General features: G+C 33.9%; 1 protein-coding gene across 1 annotated transcript in view; it reads left to right on the plus strand.

Annotated features, from left to right (window-relative positions):
* Positions 1 to 12526, plus strand: part of LOC139692210 (serine/arginine repetitive matrix protein 2-like) — a 372759-nt gene extending 360233 nt beyond the window's left edge. The window contains exons 25-28 of the mRNA XM_071590276.1: positions 2377 to 2452; positions 8407 to 8533; positions 10468 to 10619; positions 11371 to 12526. Coding sequence (XP_071446377.1) covers positions 2377 to 2452; positions 8407 to 8533; positions 10468 to 10619; positions 11371 to 11494 — 479 coding nt within the window. The 3' untranslated portion in view covers positions 11495 to 12526. The remainder of the gene's footprint in view (positions 1 to 2376; positions 2453 to 8406; positions 8534 to 10467; positions 10620 to 11370) is intronic.
* The last annotated feature ends 6931 nt before the right edge of the window (positions 12527 to 19457 follow it).

The raw sequence follows: 19457 nt of genomic DNA on the forward strand, positions 1-19457 counted from the left end.
AATTGGAACAAATATCGGGATACAAAGGAATACTTGAGAGAGCATAGTTGATGTCAATAGATGTGCTTGATTTTCTATCCACTTAATTATTGTTTTACATCAAGTTCATGTGGTAGTCATATTTCATGCAGGCTCATATTATATCATTTTTTTATTATAGTAACTTAATTTTCCTCTTTGTTGTTTTTTGCTATAAATATTCTGATATTGCATTAATAGCTACCATTTTTTTTGTTGGTATTTTTGCAATTTTCTTACAATCACTTTTTCATTAAATTTCACCTCACCACTCTTTCCTGATTAATAATATTTGTGCTCTATTTTTCAACCTTCACCCTCTCTTTCAATTCTGCTGTTTGAATGAAAATACCTGTTACTGGGAGCCAGACGTTGTTGACCTCGTCAGTTCCTACTTCTGTAAGCTCATGTTTTATCATAAAATATAGGAAACGTAGGTCATAGAAATAGCCTTGTTCATATGCATGGTTAAGAAAGAATTTTGCATGCAGAAAGTCATAGACATTTTTAGATAGTCTAATTTTTCAGACAACATGAGCTGTCCCCAAATGCCTGCATCCTCATCGTCTCATCATTCATCAATTAGGGTGCATATTTTCATTATCATTACATTATTTAATACAAATTATTGATATTCGCCTTCTGGCTCATACCTGGGTGTCTTCAAAGCAATGTATAAAGATTGAATGCTTGTAGTATATTTTGATATAATTGATTGATGCCTGAATCCCTAATTGGTGATCGATTTTTGTGATGTAGTGTGTTTCTGTTTTCCCACTACAAACTCCCAAGACATTAATATGAGGTCACAATCAGTATTTTCAAGTGCAGTGAGTATTCTTTAGCAATAGGTGGTAAGTTTGGTTTGCACCAGTGTGTGCCTCTGAGACCTTAAAAAATACCATTTTTTTCTCCCCGTAAGACATGCAGTATCCTAAAATTAAACACACAGATACAAATTTTATCATAGTTTGTTTCCTTCAACTTCGAAATTTTTTATAGAATTTCTCAGAATGGTTCTCCTAAGAGAAATATTAACTTGTTTATTTCTGTGCACTGATTACTTAAAACTATGAAACATCTAATGAACTTTTAAAAAATGTTACCAATTCGATACATATGTTGAACATAATTGAAATGTTATCATATACCAACCTGTCACACCATCTTTGCGAACTGCACATTAAATACTTTTTAAAAGCATTCCCAACTGGCCATTGTAGCAATAATTAATTAACTGTAAGCAAACACAATTACAAGCATTCATCATATTGACAGAATGGGTTTATAGTAATTACTGCTAAGTATAATTTATTCATTTACTTTGCGTTTAACCTTATGATTTAAAAAAAAATATGATGCTCTTGTATATCGACTATATGATATTTATTCTCATTAAGTAGATTGTTAACAGTGGATATGGGTATAGGCGTGGATAAGTTGAATAAGTAAGTAGGAATATAAATTACAACAGTCTAAGGGAAAACAATATTGAATTGTAAAAGTTAATTTCACTTGGAGGCAACTTGGATATGAAGATACAGACTGAGTTTACTTAGGCATTCTCTAAAGGAATGGTAATATAGGCATTTTTAATGCTCTTAAATTTTGGCCCTGATGTTTCAATGGATGTTACTTGCATGTATAGTATATTTCAAAAATCATTTTCTAATATCTTCAGACTATCGTCACTATGTCTAGAGTAATGGAGATAAAATAGTCCATATTATTGTACAAGAAAAGAATTTAATTTCATTATTCCATACACTAAATCAGAGTACTTTAAGTGCCTAGTATACATAAACTATGCTCAAAAAAATAACTCCTTAAGTTTTTTCAACTATTCTTAAGAACTTATTTGAAAATGTTGGCAAATATTCTTGAAGTGTGCAATGAAAATAGTTTAACATAAGTAGTATTACATTTTTATTTTGACAATTACAATGTTCACATTTTTTTTTATTTGCCTCTTCATACTCTGATTTATTTGCAACTGTATATTTTTCTTATCACATTTGTCTCAATTTACTACATTTGTAGTATTTCCAAATCCATTAAACAGTGGTCATTCAAAACTAAGATGAATACTCACATCGACATTAACAAAGTAGAAACCCTCTTTCTAGGTTTTAGTCATAAGAGTACACCATACGTGGGTTGCATTGATTACCCATATTAAAAAAAACATGAATGTTGGTTCTTTGATGACCAATTAATGGAAAACATTCAAATTTATTATTTGTTATGATTTTTGTATGTCTTACATGCTGGAGAAAAGATTGGAATTATTCTTTTCCTGTTTTATCTGATTTGTTTGTGTGCTTACCTTAACATTGACCTTCCCAAATTTACAAACAGCTCCCCCATCCAAGACGATGTCTCCTTTTGCCAAGTTTAAGCAGCTTGATGAGCAGAATGCCAGCTCAGCACCTAAGTGAGTACATTTTTTAGCTCAATATAATTCCAATTTCAATTGTGAAAATTGTGAGAACATTTTCAGTTTTCACAAAGATTATGTATGTCCGTCATACTTATTGTGGAGAAATGATAGTCAATATGCATACCAGTGTACTTGTTGCTTTTTATATACCAGTAGCTATGGCATTACATGCCTTGCTTAATGCCAGTTCATATTTTCTTTTATATGCCAGAGGTCATGTCCAACTGCATTTGTGGTTGTCAATGCTAGAATGCTATTGCCTTAATTGGTGCTCACTCTTCTGGAATTTTATCCAAGTTTATTTCTTATAAAACAGAGAAATAAATCAATTATAAGACAGACCCGCCCAGTTATCCCCACTCAGTTGGGATTAAGACATTTAGATCAGTGGTTTTTTGAGTGTTATCAGCTTATTATGTTGGGCACTCACTTCTTACCAATTTCACCTTTATAACCAATGTATCTCTAATATATGACAATGGGGATTAAAACATTTCATAACAACCAATAATGATTTGTTGTATAGAATTAACTGCAATATTTGTTTGTCATGACTCAGTTATTTTACGGAAGCTTTTCTCCATGTTTATTTCTCTGAAACACTGTACTCAAAAATTCCTCATGGTCAAGGAATGTGGGCTTGGAAACAGCTGACATTTGGTATAGATATAACATGAGTTGATTAATTTATCATAAATATTCCACAATAGTGTAACCAATTACTTCATTTACATAATCATAGAAAATCAATTCAGCTTCAATTTTTGCCTCAAAATGCAGTACAAGTACAGGTAAATTTGATTTTGTTAGTGCTCTATGCTATTTAATTTAATTTATTGCTCTGAAATATCATTCTTAGTTTACTTTCTTATGCATTGTTATGTGTTTTTGTAATTATTCAACCCCTCATGAGTTAAGTGAAATATTACTGGAATAAACATGCTATGTGTGATAATACTGGAAGGCTAGAGTGAAATTAGTTTGAGCAAAACTTTTCCATGCCTAAACTTAATTATTGATAAAATTCAAAATAAATATTTAAAAATTATTTAATGACCCTGAACATTTTAATAGTAATTAATTATCTTCAGCATACACAATTGTATTAAAAGATGAATAGTTTTATCAAATTTACCTGTAATTGCATGCCTCAATGGTTGAGGTTAGCCAAGCTTAATTTAGCTTAATAGATTAAATGCATTATTTCAATGTATGCCTTGCATCAAGCAGGGAGGTTAATATATCCTTCACTGTAACCAATGATTCTCAACCACAGTTCCTTTGTATGTTTTTAAATATTTTCACCATACAATATGCATTGATAGTAGAATTTACCAAATCAAAGCATGTATGGGTTATTCTGAGGAATTAAATCTTTATTTTATGATAACAAACTAAATAAACTTTTTTAAGACAACTTTATTGACAGCCATATATCTGAAGTCCAGTGCATGTGTACTAAAATTTGAAACTTCTTCCCATGCACAATACCTCGTCTACCCAAGAATCTATTTCAAAATATTGGAGTTGAAAAATCATTGGAGAGGGGTAAGCAGAAAGTGCCCATGTAATGTCATTATGAAAGTGGACAACATAAATATAGGTTTTTTTGTCTCAGGCGTAAATTTATGGAATTTGCATAAGATATTGAAATGAAATGACATAGTTTGATCACTTGAATTTACTTTAACATTAATTGAATTACAAAGTAAATTATTTCATTTCATTTCAATATATTAAATATAGGTATATTCTTTATAACCTAATATATCCAAGAATTTTAAGAGGTTATGCAGATTGGGGAAAGTTATTATTAAAATAATGATATGGAAGTTCTATCTCAAAACTTAAAGCAAGGTTAAAAATATATGCTTACTGTTCCGGCATGTAAATGAATGAAAAGAGAAGGTAGAGGCAAATAGATACATTATGATTTCTAAAAAGATGCAAACCCAACAGAATCAGGAAAAAAGCAGGCAGGATAAAATGTTCTATCAATCACTATACTACAATTTAGATTAAATATACCCCAACACCACCTACTAAATTGACTATCAAAGCTAAGATTTTGAGAAATAAAAGGAAACAAATGAGAAAAGGGTTACCTAAGAGAAATTAAGGGAATTCCAGAACATTTGTGGAAGTGCTACTAAATAGCCTCCTAAATTTGCTTTAAAAGAAATTAGTTTTGGCCAATTTACCAGTCAGTAAAGCTCTATTTGAAACTCTCCCTTGGAAGTGCAGAAGTAAATCAATCTCAACAATCCTATGCTGATCAGAAGCTGTCCTCAAAGTGCTATTTTGACTACACAATAGGCCCCTTTCATTAACAAGGAGAAATATATAGGGACTGACTAAAATAATAATGAAGGGGCAACTTCCATGTAGCTTAGCCAAAAGGAATGCAACTAGGAATATAATAAACAATTCTGACATGGAATATTTTATATCCTGCTCTTTTTATTTGCCAAAAAATATTTAGTTAATATGTATTCTTGCTATTTTTTCGTGTTTTGAAATCAAAAGGGCTTTCAGCTCTTCCATAAATTATTCATCATAAAGTTTACCCATGCATTTTCTGGTCAACTTCTCATGCTAGTACTAATAAATTTATTCCGATCACGAGTCAACAATGAGATATATCCAGGTTTCTAGACTAAGCATTACCTACCTGAAAGTATTACCTACTTGTATCAAAATTTTTTGAATCAAAATACTTTTTAATGGTGTTTAAAATCACAATACTTTCCTTAGTTCATATGGTTCTTTTCTCATAAATTCTCCATATTCTTGCTGTTCTCTATCATTCTTGGAAAATAACTCACTTGATGAATATCATGATTGTCAATGTTCTTAGATGAAACTGTTCTTGTTCATCTAGAAATTCTCATTCATTTTGACTTTTGTATTTATGACATATTATTTAGGTAACTCATATGATTCCATGCAGATGAATCGTTCATAAATGGCACCTTGAATTTCTTCCTCATATTCTACTTAAGCCAACTCAGAAGGTAGCAATTAAACTTTCACTAACTTCTCTACCCTTGAAACAGAGTAGCCATGTGACTGGAAAATTTTGAAAATGCTATTGATTTTGCCATTCTTTGAAAATCTCATCGAAATCTCCTAGAAATTTCAAAACATTTTTGTGACTTGTTTTTGCCTTTGTGCCAGCAAATTAGCAGTGATTCCAATGCTATTATGGATTATGCTTCCCTCTCATTTGCCCTACCCTGTTTTTGTTTGAAAAACCATGTCCAGAGCTTACAATAAATTCACCTTCTTTAATTTATTAACCTTATGAATGTTTCTTATAATGTAAAACAACTTTTCACGGCTTTAAATGAGTAAATACCTGTAGTAACTTCTTTTTATGGAGAAATGAGTTCTCATTGGAATATGGGCTCTTTTTGAAAAATGCAATATTTTTATTACAGTTTAATGATTTTTCACGTATTATAAATTGTGGGAAAAAAACCTGGAAAAATTACAACTTTTGGTCTGGAAAACTTGAAAATATGCAGAATTTTGTCCATAGATTTTTGTTTGCACCCTTAATTAGTTTCTCATGGATTATGTTGCCACTTCAAAAATTGCTCTCATGACCTCTAATTGATCTTAAATCTGTAAAACCTTCTATGATTGTAGTGACACTGATTTTTTACACTGGGAGAGTCAATGCTTAACATTTCATCACATTCAACAGTATTCAACAATACCAATCTTTTTTCAACATGACTATAAAATACTATCTTTTCTCATATGGGCCCTGAGGATGATTGCATTCAGTTTTAAAATGTGATTACACCATATTATATGAATAGCAGTTGGCAATGGACATACATCTCTATTGAAGATGCTTAAATCACCATTAGACTTGGCACCAAATAATTATTGCCAAAGTCTTGTTTCGGTGAGTTTCCATCAAAATATTGCAAATTTATAATGAAGTTTGTTGCAAACTCTTTGTTTGCTGACATTCACCATTTTACAAATACCAAGAATTTGCAAAATGACTCAAATGTGATAATTAAAACATATTAAATAATTATTTAAATAATGGTGAAAATCAGATACGTTTATCACTAGTCATATTAGCTAGTAGAGGAGACATATAAAGCTACAAAGGTGCTGCAAGTAGATATAATGCACTATTCAATGGAAAAATGTTAATACTCGACCTAATTAATCCTTTTTATTCAAATCATTCTATTTGGGCAATCACACTACACTGCCTTTGTGCCAGTTACACCACAGAATGATTTTTTCAATCCATATCAAACAAAATAAAATTATGATGTCATGAATTCATCTGCTAAAAAAACTTAAGAATTTGTTATTCCTGCATAAATTTACTCTCAAATACTGCTAGAGTATGCACTCGATACATTAATTAGGGGAATTATAAGTTAGGTAGATGCTTACATATACATATATTTGGAAGATTTGCTAACATAGGCTTGGGGTGTTCAGGGGAATTATTCTCAGAGTAGCTGCTTTATTATTTACTCTGAGCTATGCCACTGCACTATGCACTGCTCTATGACAATTCATTTGCACATTTGTAGTATATAAGTTCATTTTTAGCATTTAGTTTCAGGTTTACTATTGTTCCTGAATATTCATATTGTCATTTTGGTGACGAAAACCCCATAAAAATACTTTCACAGCCATGACTAAACTTCAACAATGGAATAGCTAGAGGTCAAATTGAGCACGATTGTCAAGATCAGGATAGCTGTATCAATTCACTTGTCAAGTAAATAAATAGAAAATATTATAGGGTGTTCCCTTCCTTCCCTCCAAATGGAATTGCTTGGTTAATAGATATTCCATGATTAATGTAAATAATTATAGGCAAGCACATTACCCAAGGCAAATTCTATGCTCATCTGCACCAAGCAATGCTTAGTATTCATATAGGAGTTATTTATAGTGGTTGAAAAAAAACAAAATTTCCTCATTTGATACACAATTTCAGCACAGTTTTTAAATTTCAGACATAAAGATTGTTTTCAGGTAAATTTATTTATTTTTAAATGAATATCCATATATGTTTTAAATGATTAACATTAATGCAGAAAACAGTTTTATACCATACATTTAATCTTCCTACCTACCTTATGTATCTGGCTTCAAATTCCTGTAATATGTTGCTGGATGTGAGGCTTTGTATGTATTTCATAGATGACACTGTTGATTTTAGTTATGAATTACTAGCTGTTTTTTTAGAATGTAAAATACAAAACAAGCAATTTTTGCATTAGGTATTTGCATTGAAATTTATATCTACTCCCAATTTTCATTTCAAGGAAAAATGGAATATGATTTATTCTCTGCGATCCTCTTAGATCTGCCGCTGAGCTGAGTCTCTAGAGCTTGATATGCTTCCTTTTCTGCCTTGCTATCTTTATTAAATATATGCATTGTGAATCTTACAGGAAAGCTGTAGACAAAGGATTCATTTTGTCTTGGCCATGATGGCTAAGACAAAATGAATCCTTTTCAGCAATTGATTAAGAAGTTTCGTATAGTGTAACAGGAGTGTAGTCATTAAAGCACTTTTAATCAAATTACCATTGATTATCACATTGCTCTCAGCATTTTTCAAATTCTATTGAGACTGCAGTGAATTCTAGATGAATATCATATCATCTCTCAACTCCTCTCCAACTTTCTTCACCCAGCACCTCATTTAAACATTGCATTGTTCACATAGTATATCAGGAATTTCTAGACAGTGGATAACTTCATTAGTAGCATTAATGGCAACAACTTGTGGTTGAGAATCACTGGAGCTAATAGGTAGTTGCCTTCCAAAACATGAAATGCCACTTGCTCACCTGTTAATCCCAGACTCTGTTTACCCTCTCATTCTCACCTATCCCATAAACTAACTGCCATCTCATCCTCCTCCTCTGACAAATGCAATGCATTGTCTTCAGCTCCCCAAAGTCCCCAGGAGGCACCGGTCCTCTCTTTAAATTCACCGACCCTCAGCTGAGCAGGAGTGCGTCCGGAGTGAAGGACAAGCTCCTCTATTGGTGTCAGATGAAGACCAAGGAGTATAAGGTACAGAGACTGATGGACAACCAACCAATCACGGTGGACAGACAGATACCCTCCTACCCTCTCCTTCCCTGTGACTGAAATTTTTCCCAGCCTGAACCATTCCTTGGTGTGGCAACTTGCTTGCTGCTTCAAATTTCCTGAATGCTTGCTTGTTTTCCCTGTTAATGAGCGAATTCTCTTTGTTTGCCAATCGTGAGAGCCTGCTTGAGAGATATCTTGCTTGGCTTTTGTGCTGTAATAAAGACAAACAATTTCATTGGTATGATTATTAGAATAACATCTCTTCGTAGAGCTTTTTGGCACTGTTGTGGAAGAAATAGATTGTTTTATAGACTTAAATGTAGAACTGCCGTGGAAATGTCAGCTACATAAACTGTTTAGCATAGGTATAAAAAATGTTTTTATTCCTAACACAGAATTGTAATAAAAAGTCAGTAACAGTGTGAATGGGTGCATACATTAATAGGCAATGAATGAGTCTACATCTTAATTTCTATGTGAAGCAATCTGTGAACTTTAACAATTTTTTAATCATTTTCAACTAACTCATTGAGCCTTTCATATTTAACCCAATGATTCAAAACCTCTATTGACAAATCACTAATGGACAATCAAACCTTTTGAGTTATACTGTCACAGAATTTGTTGGTGAAATTGCATTTTGATTGGTTTTCAATTATTAACCTAGATTTATTTTCCCCCAGCTTCTCAGATGAAGTTCAATTTGATTTTCATCTAACTTTTTTACCATGTAGAAAACTGTTTTTGAGTGTGATAGGTTAAAAACTTTTATTTGTATGCCAGATTGATAATATTTATGAATCAAAGGGTTGTGTCTTTATTTTGTGTCATTTGGTGTAGGATGTATGTAATAAGTATTTTGAATTGATGTTGCATGGTACCTATTGTAAAAGAATACAAATGGCTTTAGCTGGTGACAACATAGTTTTAAGGTAAGGCTGCAGTGATTCCTGAAACACACCACTCTCCATCCTACATCCAGGCAGAGTGATTTTTTTGAGCATGCAGTAATGGTGTTCCTATTAATGCATTATTTAAATTCTCCTAATCAAAGAACCTTTAATCTACCTATTTCAACTTTGTTCAATGAAAGAGAGCATGTTTTTATATCTGTTGTAATGTTTGATATTCTTAAACTCTTGAGAAAATATTTAGTGAAACTGTGTGGAGTTAATGATTAATTGACCTCAGGAAATTTATTAAAACTTTACATGAATTATGGCTCTGAAGGAGCTTAGTAAGATCTTGCACTCATTTAATTATTCCCAGTATTAATTATTTACACATGCATGCATCCAAAAAAGCAATAAAATTCATGATTGCATTACCTGAATTATGGTGTTGAAGTAAGTCAAATTTTTTTAATAACAAGACCCCATATTTTTGGCACCTGCACACGTTACAACCTTAATATAAATAAGTAATTTTGCAAGTCAAAAAGTATAACCTGCACCTTACTATTCACAAAAGTTTTTAGAAAGAATTCCCATAAATCTTACTTAATCTATTTAGGTTTGACAGATTAATTAATTATGTAAATATAAATAAAAATTACTGGAATAATAAATAAAATTTCACTTCCCTTGCTGCCTCAATGTACATATGTTTGTCTTATCATACTGTTTCTTAAGTACAAAATACTGACAGCAGTTATTTTGCTTAATTACAACCATTTTTCCTGGCGTTTAGATCTCATAGCATTGCATTGGGGCAATGAGGCTCATTTAATTATCATTATAAAAAATGTTTGAATTTTTAGTATTGCTCCATTTGAATAAAAATATAAAATTTTGAAATATTGGTGAAATAATATTTAAAGGGAAATGCATCGTAGTCTTGAAAACCTCTGTGTTGTAAAATTGTGAATCATCTTCATAAAATACTTATTCATGTAATATTTCAATTTCAAACAGAATATCCAAATAGAAAACTTCTCAACCAGCTGGAGCAACGGCCTGGCCTTCTGTGCACTCATCCATCATTTCTGTCCTGAAGCTTTTGATTATGACACTTTACGTCCAGAGGAACGACGCAAGAACTTTGAGCTTGCTTTCCAAGTAGCTGAGTAAGTACCCTTTTCTATTATCTATGCCATATTTCCAATATATAAATATGGGAACCTAATTCATAAATGAGTTAATAAATTGCAGTAAGTTCTATTCTGTTGATGCTATCACAGAGTAAAATATTATAACTTACAGTAGGTGTTTACACACATAAATTTAATAGATTTATTATGAATGCATTTGTTGAAATATTTTACTTACAGTAGCAGAAATTATTTCAATTTGCAATTGAAATAATTTTGTGAAATTTTAAAATTCTTTACATTTAGCGGGAAATATTGTCATGCAGAATCTGGCTGTAGTGATGCTTATAGTTAAAAGGAGTTGGAACATATTTACAATATTTTACTCTGTGAAAGAAAAGAAAAAAACTACCATTTCATCCATCTCATGCCACTCATAGGGAGACATCTACCACCTAGGAGAGGGGGTGGTTGTGGAACTGTTTGTACTCACTGTTTAAATTAAAACCATGTTAGCCACTTTTGTGAATTAAATATATTATTTTTTCTGAACGGTTGTTTTACTTTGGCATTGTCAATTATTTTGCATGAAGTCAAAATTTACAGAACTGTTAAAAATACATATTTCATGAGCAGTAAAAAGTGTCATCTTTAAGGTGCAGTTAAGTCTAAAAAAATACAAGCTTGCTAGGCATAACACATGTAGTTTTACCTATATATTTTATGCTGTTGGTTTTTAATGTGGACATTAAAAATGTTAAAATGCTGTTATTTTTGTTTATTTCAGTGATAAAGCTGGAATTGCTCCACTTTTGGATGTGGAAGACATGGTTATGATGCGCAAACCAGATTGGAAGTGTGTTTTCACATATGTCCAATCGATTTACCGCCGATTCAAGGATGAGGATTAGTTTTCCTTTTCCAGAACCACATCTGAAGAAGTGATTGTATATCAGCTACCGTAGTTAAAGTGTTGTATGAAAAATTAGTCCATGTTTTCATGTTCCTATTTGTTACCTAAAAATCAAATGTGCCTTAGCCACGGGCCAGAAGTGAAATAATTGCATGTGCACTCTACACTGCTAATTGGAATGCATGTAAACAATGTAAAAAAAAACTCTGCTGTTGAGAATTGTGAATATGTGTGCATATCGAGAAGAAAATTGTAAATAGTTCTGTGTCGTGTTCCACAAGGTCATAATAAAAAAAGTGTTGAAAAAGTAAGCCTCAGGACAGATGTGAAGGATGAGATACAATAAACTTTTGGTGAATAGAGCTCTCTATCATACTGCACATTAATGTTTGAATGCACAAAATTGCATTATTTGTATTATCAAAGGTCATTTACAATTTTTTTTTATATTTACTATTGTAATGTATGAAATTAGTTGAGCTCACACAGATTCAAAGGTGCTTTTTAGCTGAATATCATTGTTAATATTTTACTATTGTGTTAGAGCCAAGGGATGAGATTTGGCCCATCACAAAAATATTCTGAATATGTGCATTTTGTCAGGCTGCTGATAATAATCTGACAGAGGATTGAGTTTGTGCTATTTTCAGTGTGCTATTGCATAAATGCCTTCATGAGTGTTTAAAAGCTTAAGCTTCTTCATTTTTATACTTTTATTTAACTCTTTGACATTTCTGCCCTACTCATTTCAGTGATTGAATTTATCACAGATGGCTACTTAACAGTTCATTTATATTCTCTCTGTGGTGAGCTGGTAAAGGATGTGGTGTTAGAATTGCAAATATTAAGTTAACTGAATACCTATTTAAGCAGAAAATGTAGGGAATGGTCATTTTGATTTAATAACCACTCTTCTTGTTAAATTATGAAAATGGCAGACCCATTTGTCAAAAGAAGAATTAAGAAAACTGTGGATCTCTCTGTATCACTAGCTTAATAGTTTACTAATTAAAGAAAAAGGTATCAATGACTTTTTTATTTGTTAAATAATGATTAATTTAATTTTGGCTAAAAAATATATTGATGAACATGAAATAACCAACCCTATATTTGATACAGTTTCTTATTTCCACCAATTTCTTTTTGAGTACTACTGTATAATAATATAATTTTAAATTCATTATTGAAGGTAAATTAGCTGACCAAGAAAAATGGAAAATCTTTAAAAAGGAATATATGTGGAAGAAAATCTTGGTGTAATATGTCATGCTCCATATAAGTACTGTAATATATATATATATATATATATATATATATATATATATATATATATATATATAAACACAGTAATCAACCTGAAGGTCAGATCGGTAGGTGATGGTAGAGTTCACCCGGTACTAAGCCCAACAGCATGTGAAATTCACACATTAGGGGGGGGGGGCAGTGCCTTTCCCTGTGCCATCTATGGTTTCCCAGGAAGCTCTGGAACCGGAAAAATCACAAAGCTTGGGAGCTTAGGGTGCCAAGAGAGGCTTGCCTGGGAATCAAACCCACCCCCTCTGGTCAGTAGTCCAAACCCTGGACTACCATGATCTACATATATATATATATATATATATATATATATATATATATATATATATACACACACACATGGCAAACACATATTCATTCTCATGGATAAAGATTCAAGCAAAAGGGATAGGAACACATAAAAAAGACAAAAACAGTAATTATACAGAAGGTGGAATTGGGCACATCACAAGCATAAGATAGTTTTCTTGACCAGGACTTGAACCACACATCTTTATAGGTGGGTTAACATAATTTTCAACATTGCTTATAGGAATATGTTTTTAAAAGTATGTTTAGGGGTTGTCTAGAACCACTAGCCCTTGTGACCCAGCCTATTGTAAGTATCTTGGCGCCACATTAATTCCCTATCAGGGCCCTACCAACATTATCTGATGTATTTTTCCATATCTCCCTTTGTTTTTAAGATATTAATGTATGCCATTTTAAATGCCTCACCCTGGGTGTGATATTATGACAATAAAACCATTGTGGGATTCTTCCTAGATCCATGTACACTCAAAGCTGTTACAGCCAATCAAGACTTCTTGGCCAAAGTCATGTGACAATATTACAGTTTTGTCACAGTCCTTGTGTATCCTCGAATTTATCCATCCTGGTGCAACACTCAGATTAGAACTTTTTTGCCTTAATCTATGTGTTCCTCATGACTCAGAAATTCAGCTTTTTGTCATCTGGAAATCTGAATAACTTTACTTACAGAGAAAGTTTGTTCCCACACCACGTAGATTACCTAATAATAATGTAAATAACATTTTTCTGTATGATGTTAATGTTAAGGTAGGTTTTTAGATGGACACAAATATTTTGTTTCTACTTACAAAAGACTACCCAATACCCCAATCTAAAACAAGCCCCTCTTCATCTCTGTGTACTTTCTTCCTCCCTTCACTGTCCAACACCCCTTTCCTAATCCTTCCCCTTCCTTGTTTGCCGAACATTCTCCTCTCTATCACAGTCTTCAACATCCCACTGCTGATCAATATGCCCTTCATCCATTTTTCCTGCCTCCATAGGATTTCTCCCAACAAACCCCACTCCTCGCCTACCCCACCAAGCACTTCCTTATTTGTTTTCCTTTCTGTCCTCTTCACCATCTCCATCCTTTTCCACACCCACATTTCCAAAACCCTCCAATTTACATCTTTCATCCTGCTTCAGTGACCACCTTTCCGTGCCTTACATAACTACGCTCCATATCATAGTTAGGCAAGCCTTTTTTTAACATCCTTACTCAACATCCCTGTCATCAACTCCCTCCACCTTGTAAAAACCTCTTTGCCTCGTGCAATACTTCTTACTTCCTGACTACTTTGCCAATTTTGTTCAAAAACACTGCCGAGATACGTAAACCGTTACCCCTGTTCTAGTTTTTACCCTCCTATTTTAATATTAAGCTTAGCTTTTGTCTGTCTGGGAAATTGTATAACCTTTGTTTTATTTATGTTGATTCTCATCCCATATTTATCACACTGAATTTCCAATTCACTCAGCAATGCTTGCAACTCTTTATCTGACTGACAAACTAGAGCATGGTAATAAGCAAACCTAACTGATTTTATGAATTCCCCGCCCACTTTCATTCCTATCTCCAGTTCTTCCCATGCCTCTTTAATCATTTCCTCTACATACAGGTTGAACAGGGGATCGAGATGGTGCGGGGGCTAACGTACTGGCTTCCCACCCTGAGGGCGCGGGTTCAAATCCCGGCGGTGTTAAATATTTTTCAGAGGTATCTCGATCCCTACTTGAGGTGCTTTGTGGAGGGCACTTTGAGTGAGTACGCCGTCCGTCGGATGGGACGTTAAACTGCGGACCCCTTGGCGCCTTTCGTAAAGAGCAGGCTAATGCCGACGCCGGGTTTCTCTCCACCCTTCATCCTTTCCTGTCCATCCCCTATGGCGCAAATGATCTTAGCTGTCGGTCGCCTCCCCTTAAAACTACTACTACTACTACAGGTTGAACAGCAATGGTGATAATGAGCAACCCTGCCTTACACATCTTCCTAACACTGCCCATCCGGACTCCCTGTTTCCCACTCTCACCTGAGCAGTATGAGACATGTACAGGTTGCGGATTAGCATCCTTTCCCTCCAATCTATTCCTATTTTCTGCAATACACTCGTTAGTTTTTCCCAATTCATTCTATCAAACGCTTTTTCGAAATCTAAGAAACAGGCAAATACCTCCTGGTTGTGTTCTATATTCCTCTCGATTAATAATCTCATTACTGCAATGGCATCACACATACCTCTCCCCTTCCTAAACCCAAACTGATCATCCCCTAAGTAATCATTTGCCCTACTCTCTATCGTTTTATTGATGATCCTGAGAATCGCTTTAGCTGCATGGGAAATTAAACGTATTGTTCTGTAGTCCTCAAATGAAATAGCCTTTACGTTTTTTGGGATAAGAACTAACACTGATCTCACAAAGTCTTCCAGACTATTCTATGAATCAGTCCATATAGACTCTTGCTACCACATTCTCCTAAACCTTTTAGTGGTTCTGCAGGAATATTTTCTACCCCCGCGGCCTTATTTTATTTCATCTCCCTTAATAATAATAACTGTTCATTCATTTTGAAAACTGTTACAACCATATTAAATGTCATCGATATAAATATTACTTAATATATAAACATTAGTTCTTAAATGTGATGAAGATTATCACAAAAGAATTCATCATATGAGTAAAGTGGATGAGCAACTGACCGTACCGTATTCTTGAAACTCTGGATACAGTCCAATTTCAACTTGACTAGGCAGACAGTTTTGCAGTTGTATGTTCATATCATGAAATGTTTGTAATTAGATGACAACCTACGATAAACAGTATTTAGATTCGCTTTACCCTTTGTGGTGTAGCTATGGATGTGAGATCTTAACTGGTAAGTTTCTAGATAAACTTTCACATGAATCAGAGCCTTAAAGAAAAAGCCCTTCTCTCACATCATCAAGTATGCCTGGACCTAAGCTGACTTAATCTAAGTCATATTCTCTTTCTATGTCTAACCTTGTTGGCCTAGGTCCTTTACCATAGAGTTCCTTCCATCTCTCTTAGGTCTTTTCTGTGCCAAATATAATCTCACCCAACTTATCTCAAACTGTTAACATAGATCTTCTCTTCTTAATTCCCACCTTCTTGTAGGGTACATCAATTTTTTACGCTTCCTCTGTGAACTTTCCATATCCTCGCTCTGCGTTTTCCTCCTTGAAGCTTCTTTTGCTTTATTTGTTGCTTGTCTCAATCTATTATTTAACTCTTTATACTTCCTTCTGCCTAAATCTGTGTTTACATTCTTCCATTTCCTTCTCTTGTCCATCTTTCTAATCATCTCATCCATGATCCATGGTTTCCTTGCCCTTTTCTATTAACAGTTCCCTAATTTCTTTTGTGGGTTTTGATATCCCATTTTCGATGTACTTCCTTGATAATACTCAGCTCTTTTCCTTCTCTCACGATTTTTAACCTACTCCCTGTCAATCCAGTTAGTGCTTCTAAATTCCATTTTCTAACCCACCACCCCTGCTTCTTTGTGATTTGGATGCTACACTTCATGAGTACTAAATTGTGATCAGAGCCCTCATCTGCTCCTGGGAACCGGTGCATGTTTATCACACTTCCTAAATTTGTGCCTAATCATAATAACTTATGCCTTTCTGTATCACCTGGCATTTTCCATGTATACCTACACCTTTTGTCGTGTGTAAACCAAGTATTGGTGATGACCAACTCCTTTATCCTGCAGAATTCAATTGCTTTCTCCCCGCCATCATTCCTCATACCTAAACCATAATTCCCCTACTCATCACCATCTCTTCCTTTGCCTACCATCACATTCCAATCCCCCATCAGTATCAAATGTTTCCCTGCCAGATCACACGCAATTGTGCCCTCTAACTGTTCATATACCCTATTGACTTCTTTCTCTTTAGGATTGTTTGGTGGCATGTATACCTGCACAATGACCAAGCTTATTGGTTCTGCTCTTACCTCTACAAATAATATTCTATCCATTGCTTGCTCTACGTTGACCTCTTCTTACCTCTTAATTCAATATCATGGCAACCTCTCGTTAGCTCTTGACCCCTTTGTTGTATATTATTCTATAACTATCACTCCTGTAGGCACCTGATGATGGTACCTAAGTGTTGAAACTAGTAGTACCAAAATAAAGAACAGTGGGAAAATGCATTGTGTTCTTCATTTAATGAACTATCACTCCAGTAATCCCAGCTATACTTCCATCTCGCCTCGCATAGACCTAAAATATCTATATTTCGTCTTCCCATCTCTTGCTTTATATTCAACTAATTTTTCTGTCCTAAACATTGTCATAACATTTCAAGTTCCTATTCTAACTAATGCAGTCTTCTTTTTCTGCATCTTCTGTCCTGCTGCCGTCAGTTTTTCTCTGCAAGGTTTTTGTGAGATGACGACCGCAGAAGCCTTGCCTCTTCCACTGCTGGGCATGACACATGGCCGATTGGGCCGAGTCCCCTAGTAGCCAGGACTGATTTTCTCTGCACTGTCCATCATAAAAGTCTTGGGAATAATAATTGAGGTGGTTTCCAGTTGCCTTCCTCAATGGTGTTTTTAACGTGACACTATAATGGCTGGCCCACTTGGGTCAGATGCCTTTTTCAGCTGCCTTACTGAGAAATATACGCTGCGTGGACTACCTTTTGTCTGATTCCTAACCTTCAATCTATCTGGCATGGGTGTCATAATAAATGATAATTGTTCCTGCCAGCACAGCTCTGGGGTAATCAGAATGCACCATGTCAAGGCTGTAGTCTATATATTACATAGGAATATTCAACAAAACACATTTTAGACTTTTCTTTATATAATGCACTAAATTCATCCAGAGAGTAAAAAAGGTTTAATAAGCAGGTATGCTTTCAGATTATGCTTGAAAATATTTGAAGGAGATGCTTTCAAATCTGAAGGAGGCAGGATAAAAAATTTGGCTCCTTGGTGGTATGGTCATTGACCACTCAAATTAGACAATTTACTCTCAATGTATATATCAAGCTTGGTACATGTATCATGATGATGGATATTAGATTTTGTTTATATATACAAGACTTGTATGCTTGTTATCCTTAACAATTAAGATTAGATTGTATACATAAAGAGCAGCCAGTGGCACAATTTGCAGCTCATGAAAATAAGGCCTGTAGGAGTGTCTGAGAGGTAAGTTTAAGATAGCTCTTATGGCCTGTTTCTCAACTTTAAAAATCTTTTGGCTATGGGTTGAGCCACCCCAGAATATAATGCCATGTGATAATCGGAATTGAAAATTTGAATGAATAAGACATTTTAGGTTATTTAAACTAGTGTTGAAAAAGAAATATCTCAGCGGAAAGAGAGTTTTATTAAGCTTAGATTTAAGTTGTCTAGACCATATTAGGGATAATTCAATCTGAACACCCAAGAAATTTGCACTGTTAGAAAAAATTAGGTCCTTATCATAAAGTTTAACTGACAGTGATGGATTTTTGCCGAAATGTAAGCTTACTGTCTGCTGTACATTTATTGGTAGTAAGTAGTTTTGAAACCAATTTTTAAGGCAAATTACTGTGGAGTCTACTTTTTGTTGTAGTTCAGGATTGGTTTTGGCATTCATTAGAATAGTAGTATCATCAGCAAAAAGAATGGATTTGCCATCAAAGGTACAATCTGGCATATCATTTATTTGTTGTAAAAATAGCAAAGGACCCTGGATAGAGCCATTGGGAATACCTGTTGTATCCTCTTTTTCAACTGATTGGTAGTTCGCTTTGTGATTTGTAAATTCATTAAGATGGGATAGTTTAACTACTTGATATATTCCTTGAAGATATGATCTGAGCCATTTATTTGAGATGCCGAAAATACCACAGTTTTTTAATATGCTCAACAAAATCTCAAAATTAACAGTGTCAAAGGCCTTAGTAAGATCAAGGCATATCCCCTGGGATAGATACTCTTTGTCCTTAGCATGTAGTACGTTTGTAATGAATGCATAGAGTGCTGCAGATGTTGATTTACCTTTCTTAAAACCATGTTATTCGTTGGAAAAACAGAATGTTTTTCTAAGTAGTTTACAATACGTTTTAAAATAACCTTTTCAAAAATTTTAGAAAAACCAGGTCAAACTTATTTGTCTGTAGTTTCCTATATCGCTCATATCGCCCTTTTTGTGGATTGGTATAACTCCGCTTAACTTCAGGCATGATGGAAAAGTACCTTTTGGCAGAGACAGGTTGCAGAGATACAAAAGGGGTTTAGCAATTCGTGGTATAGAAAACTTATTTACTTTGTCAGGTAAATCATCTCTCCCTGAACAAAACGTATTGCTAAAAGTATGACCTGTTAAT

Source organism: Hetaerina americana, unplaced genomic scaffold (genome assembly GCF_022747635.1).
Source record: "Hetaerina americana unplaced genomic scaffold, ioHetAmer1.1.p SCAF_4, whole genome shotgun sequence".
In the NCBI taxonomy this organism is placed as follows: Eukaryota; Metazoa; Arthropoda; class Insecta; order Odonata; family Calopterygidae; genus Hetaerina; species Hetaerina americana.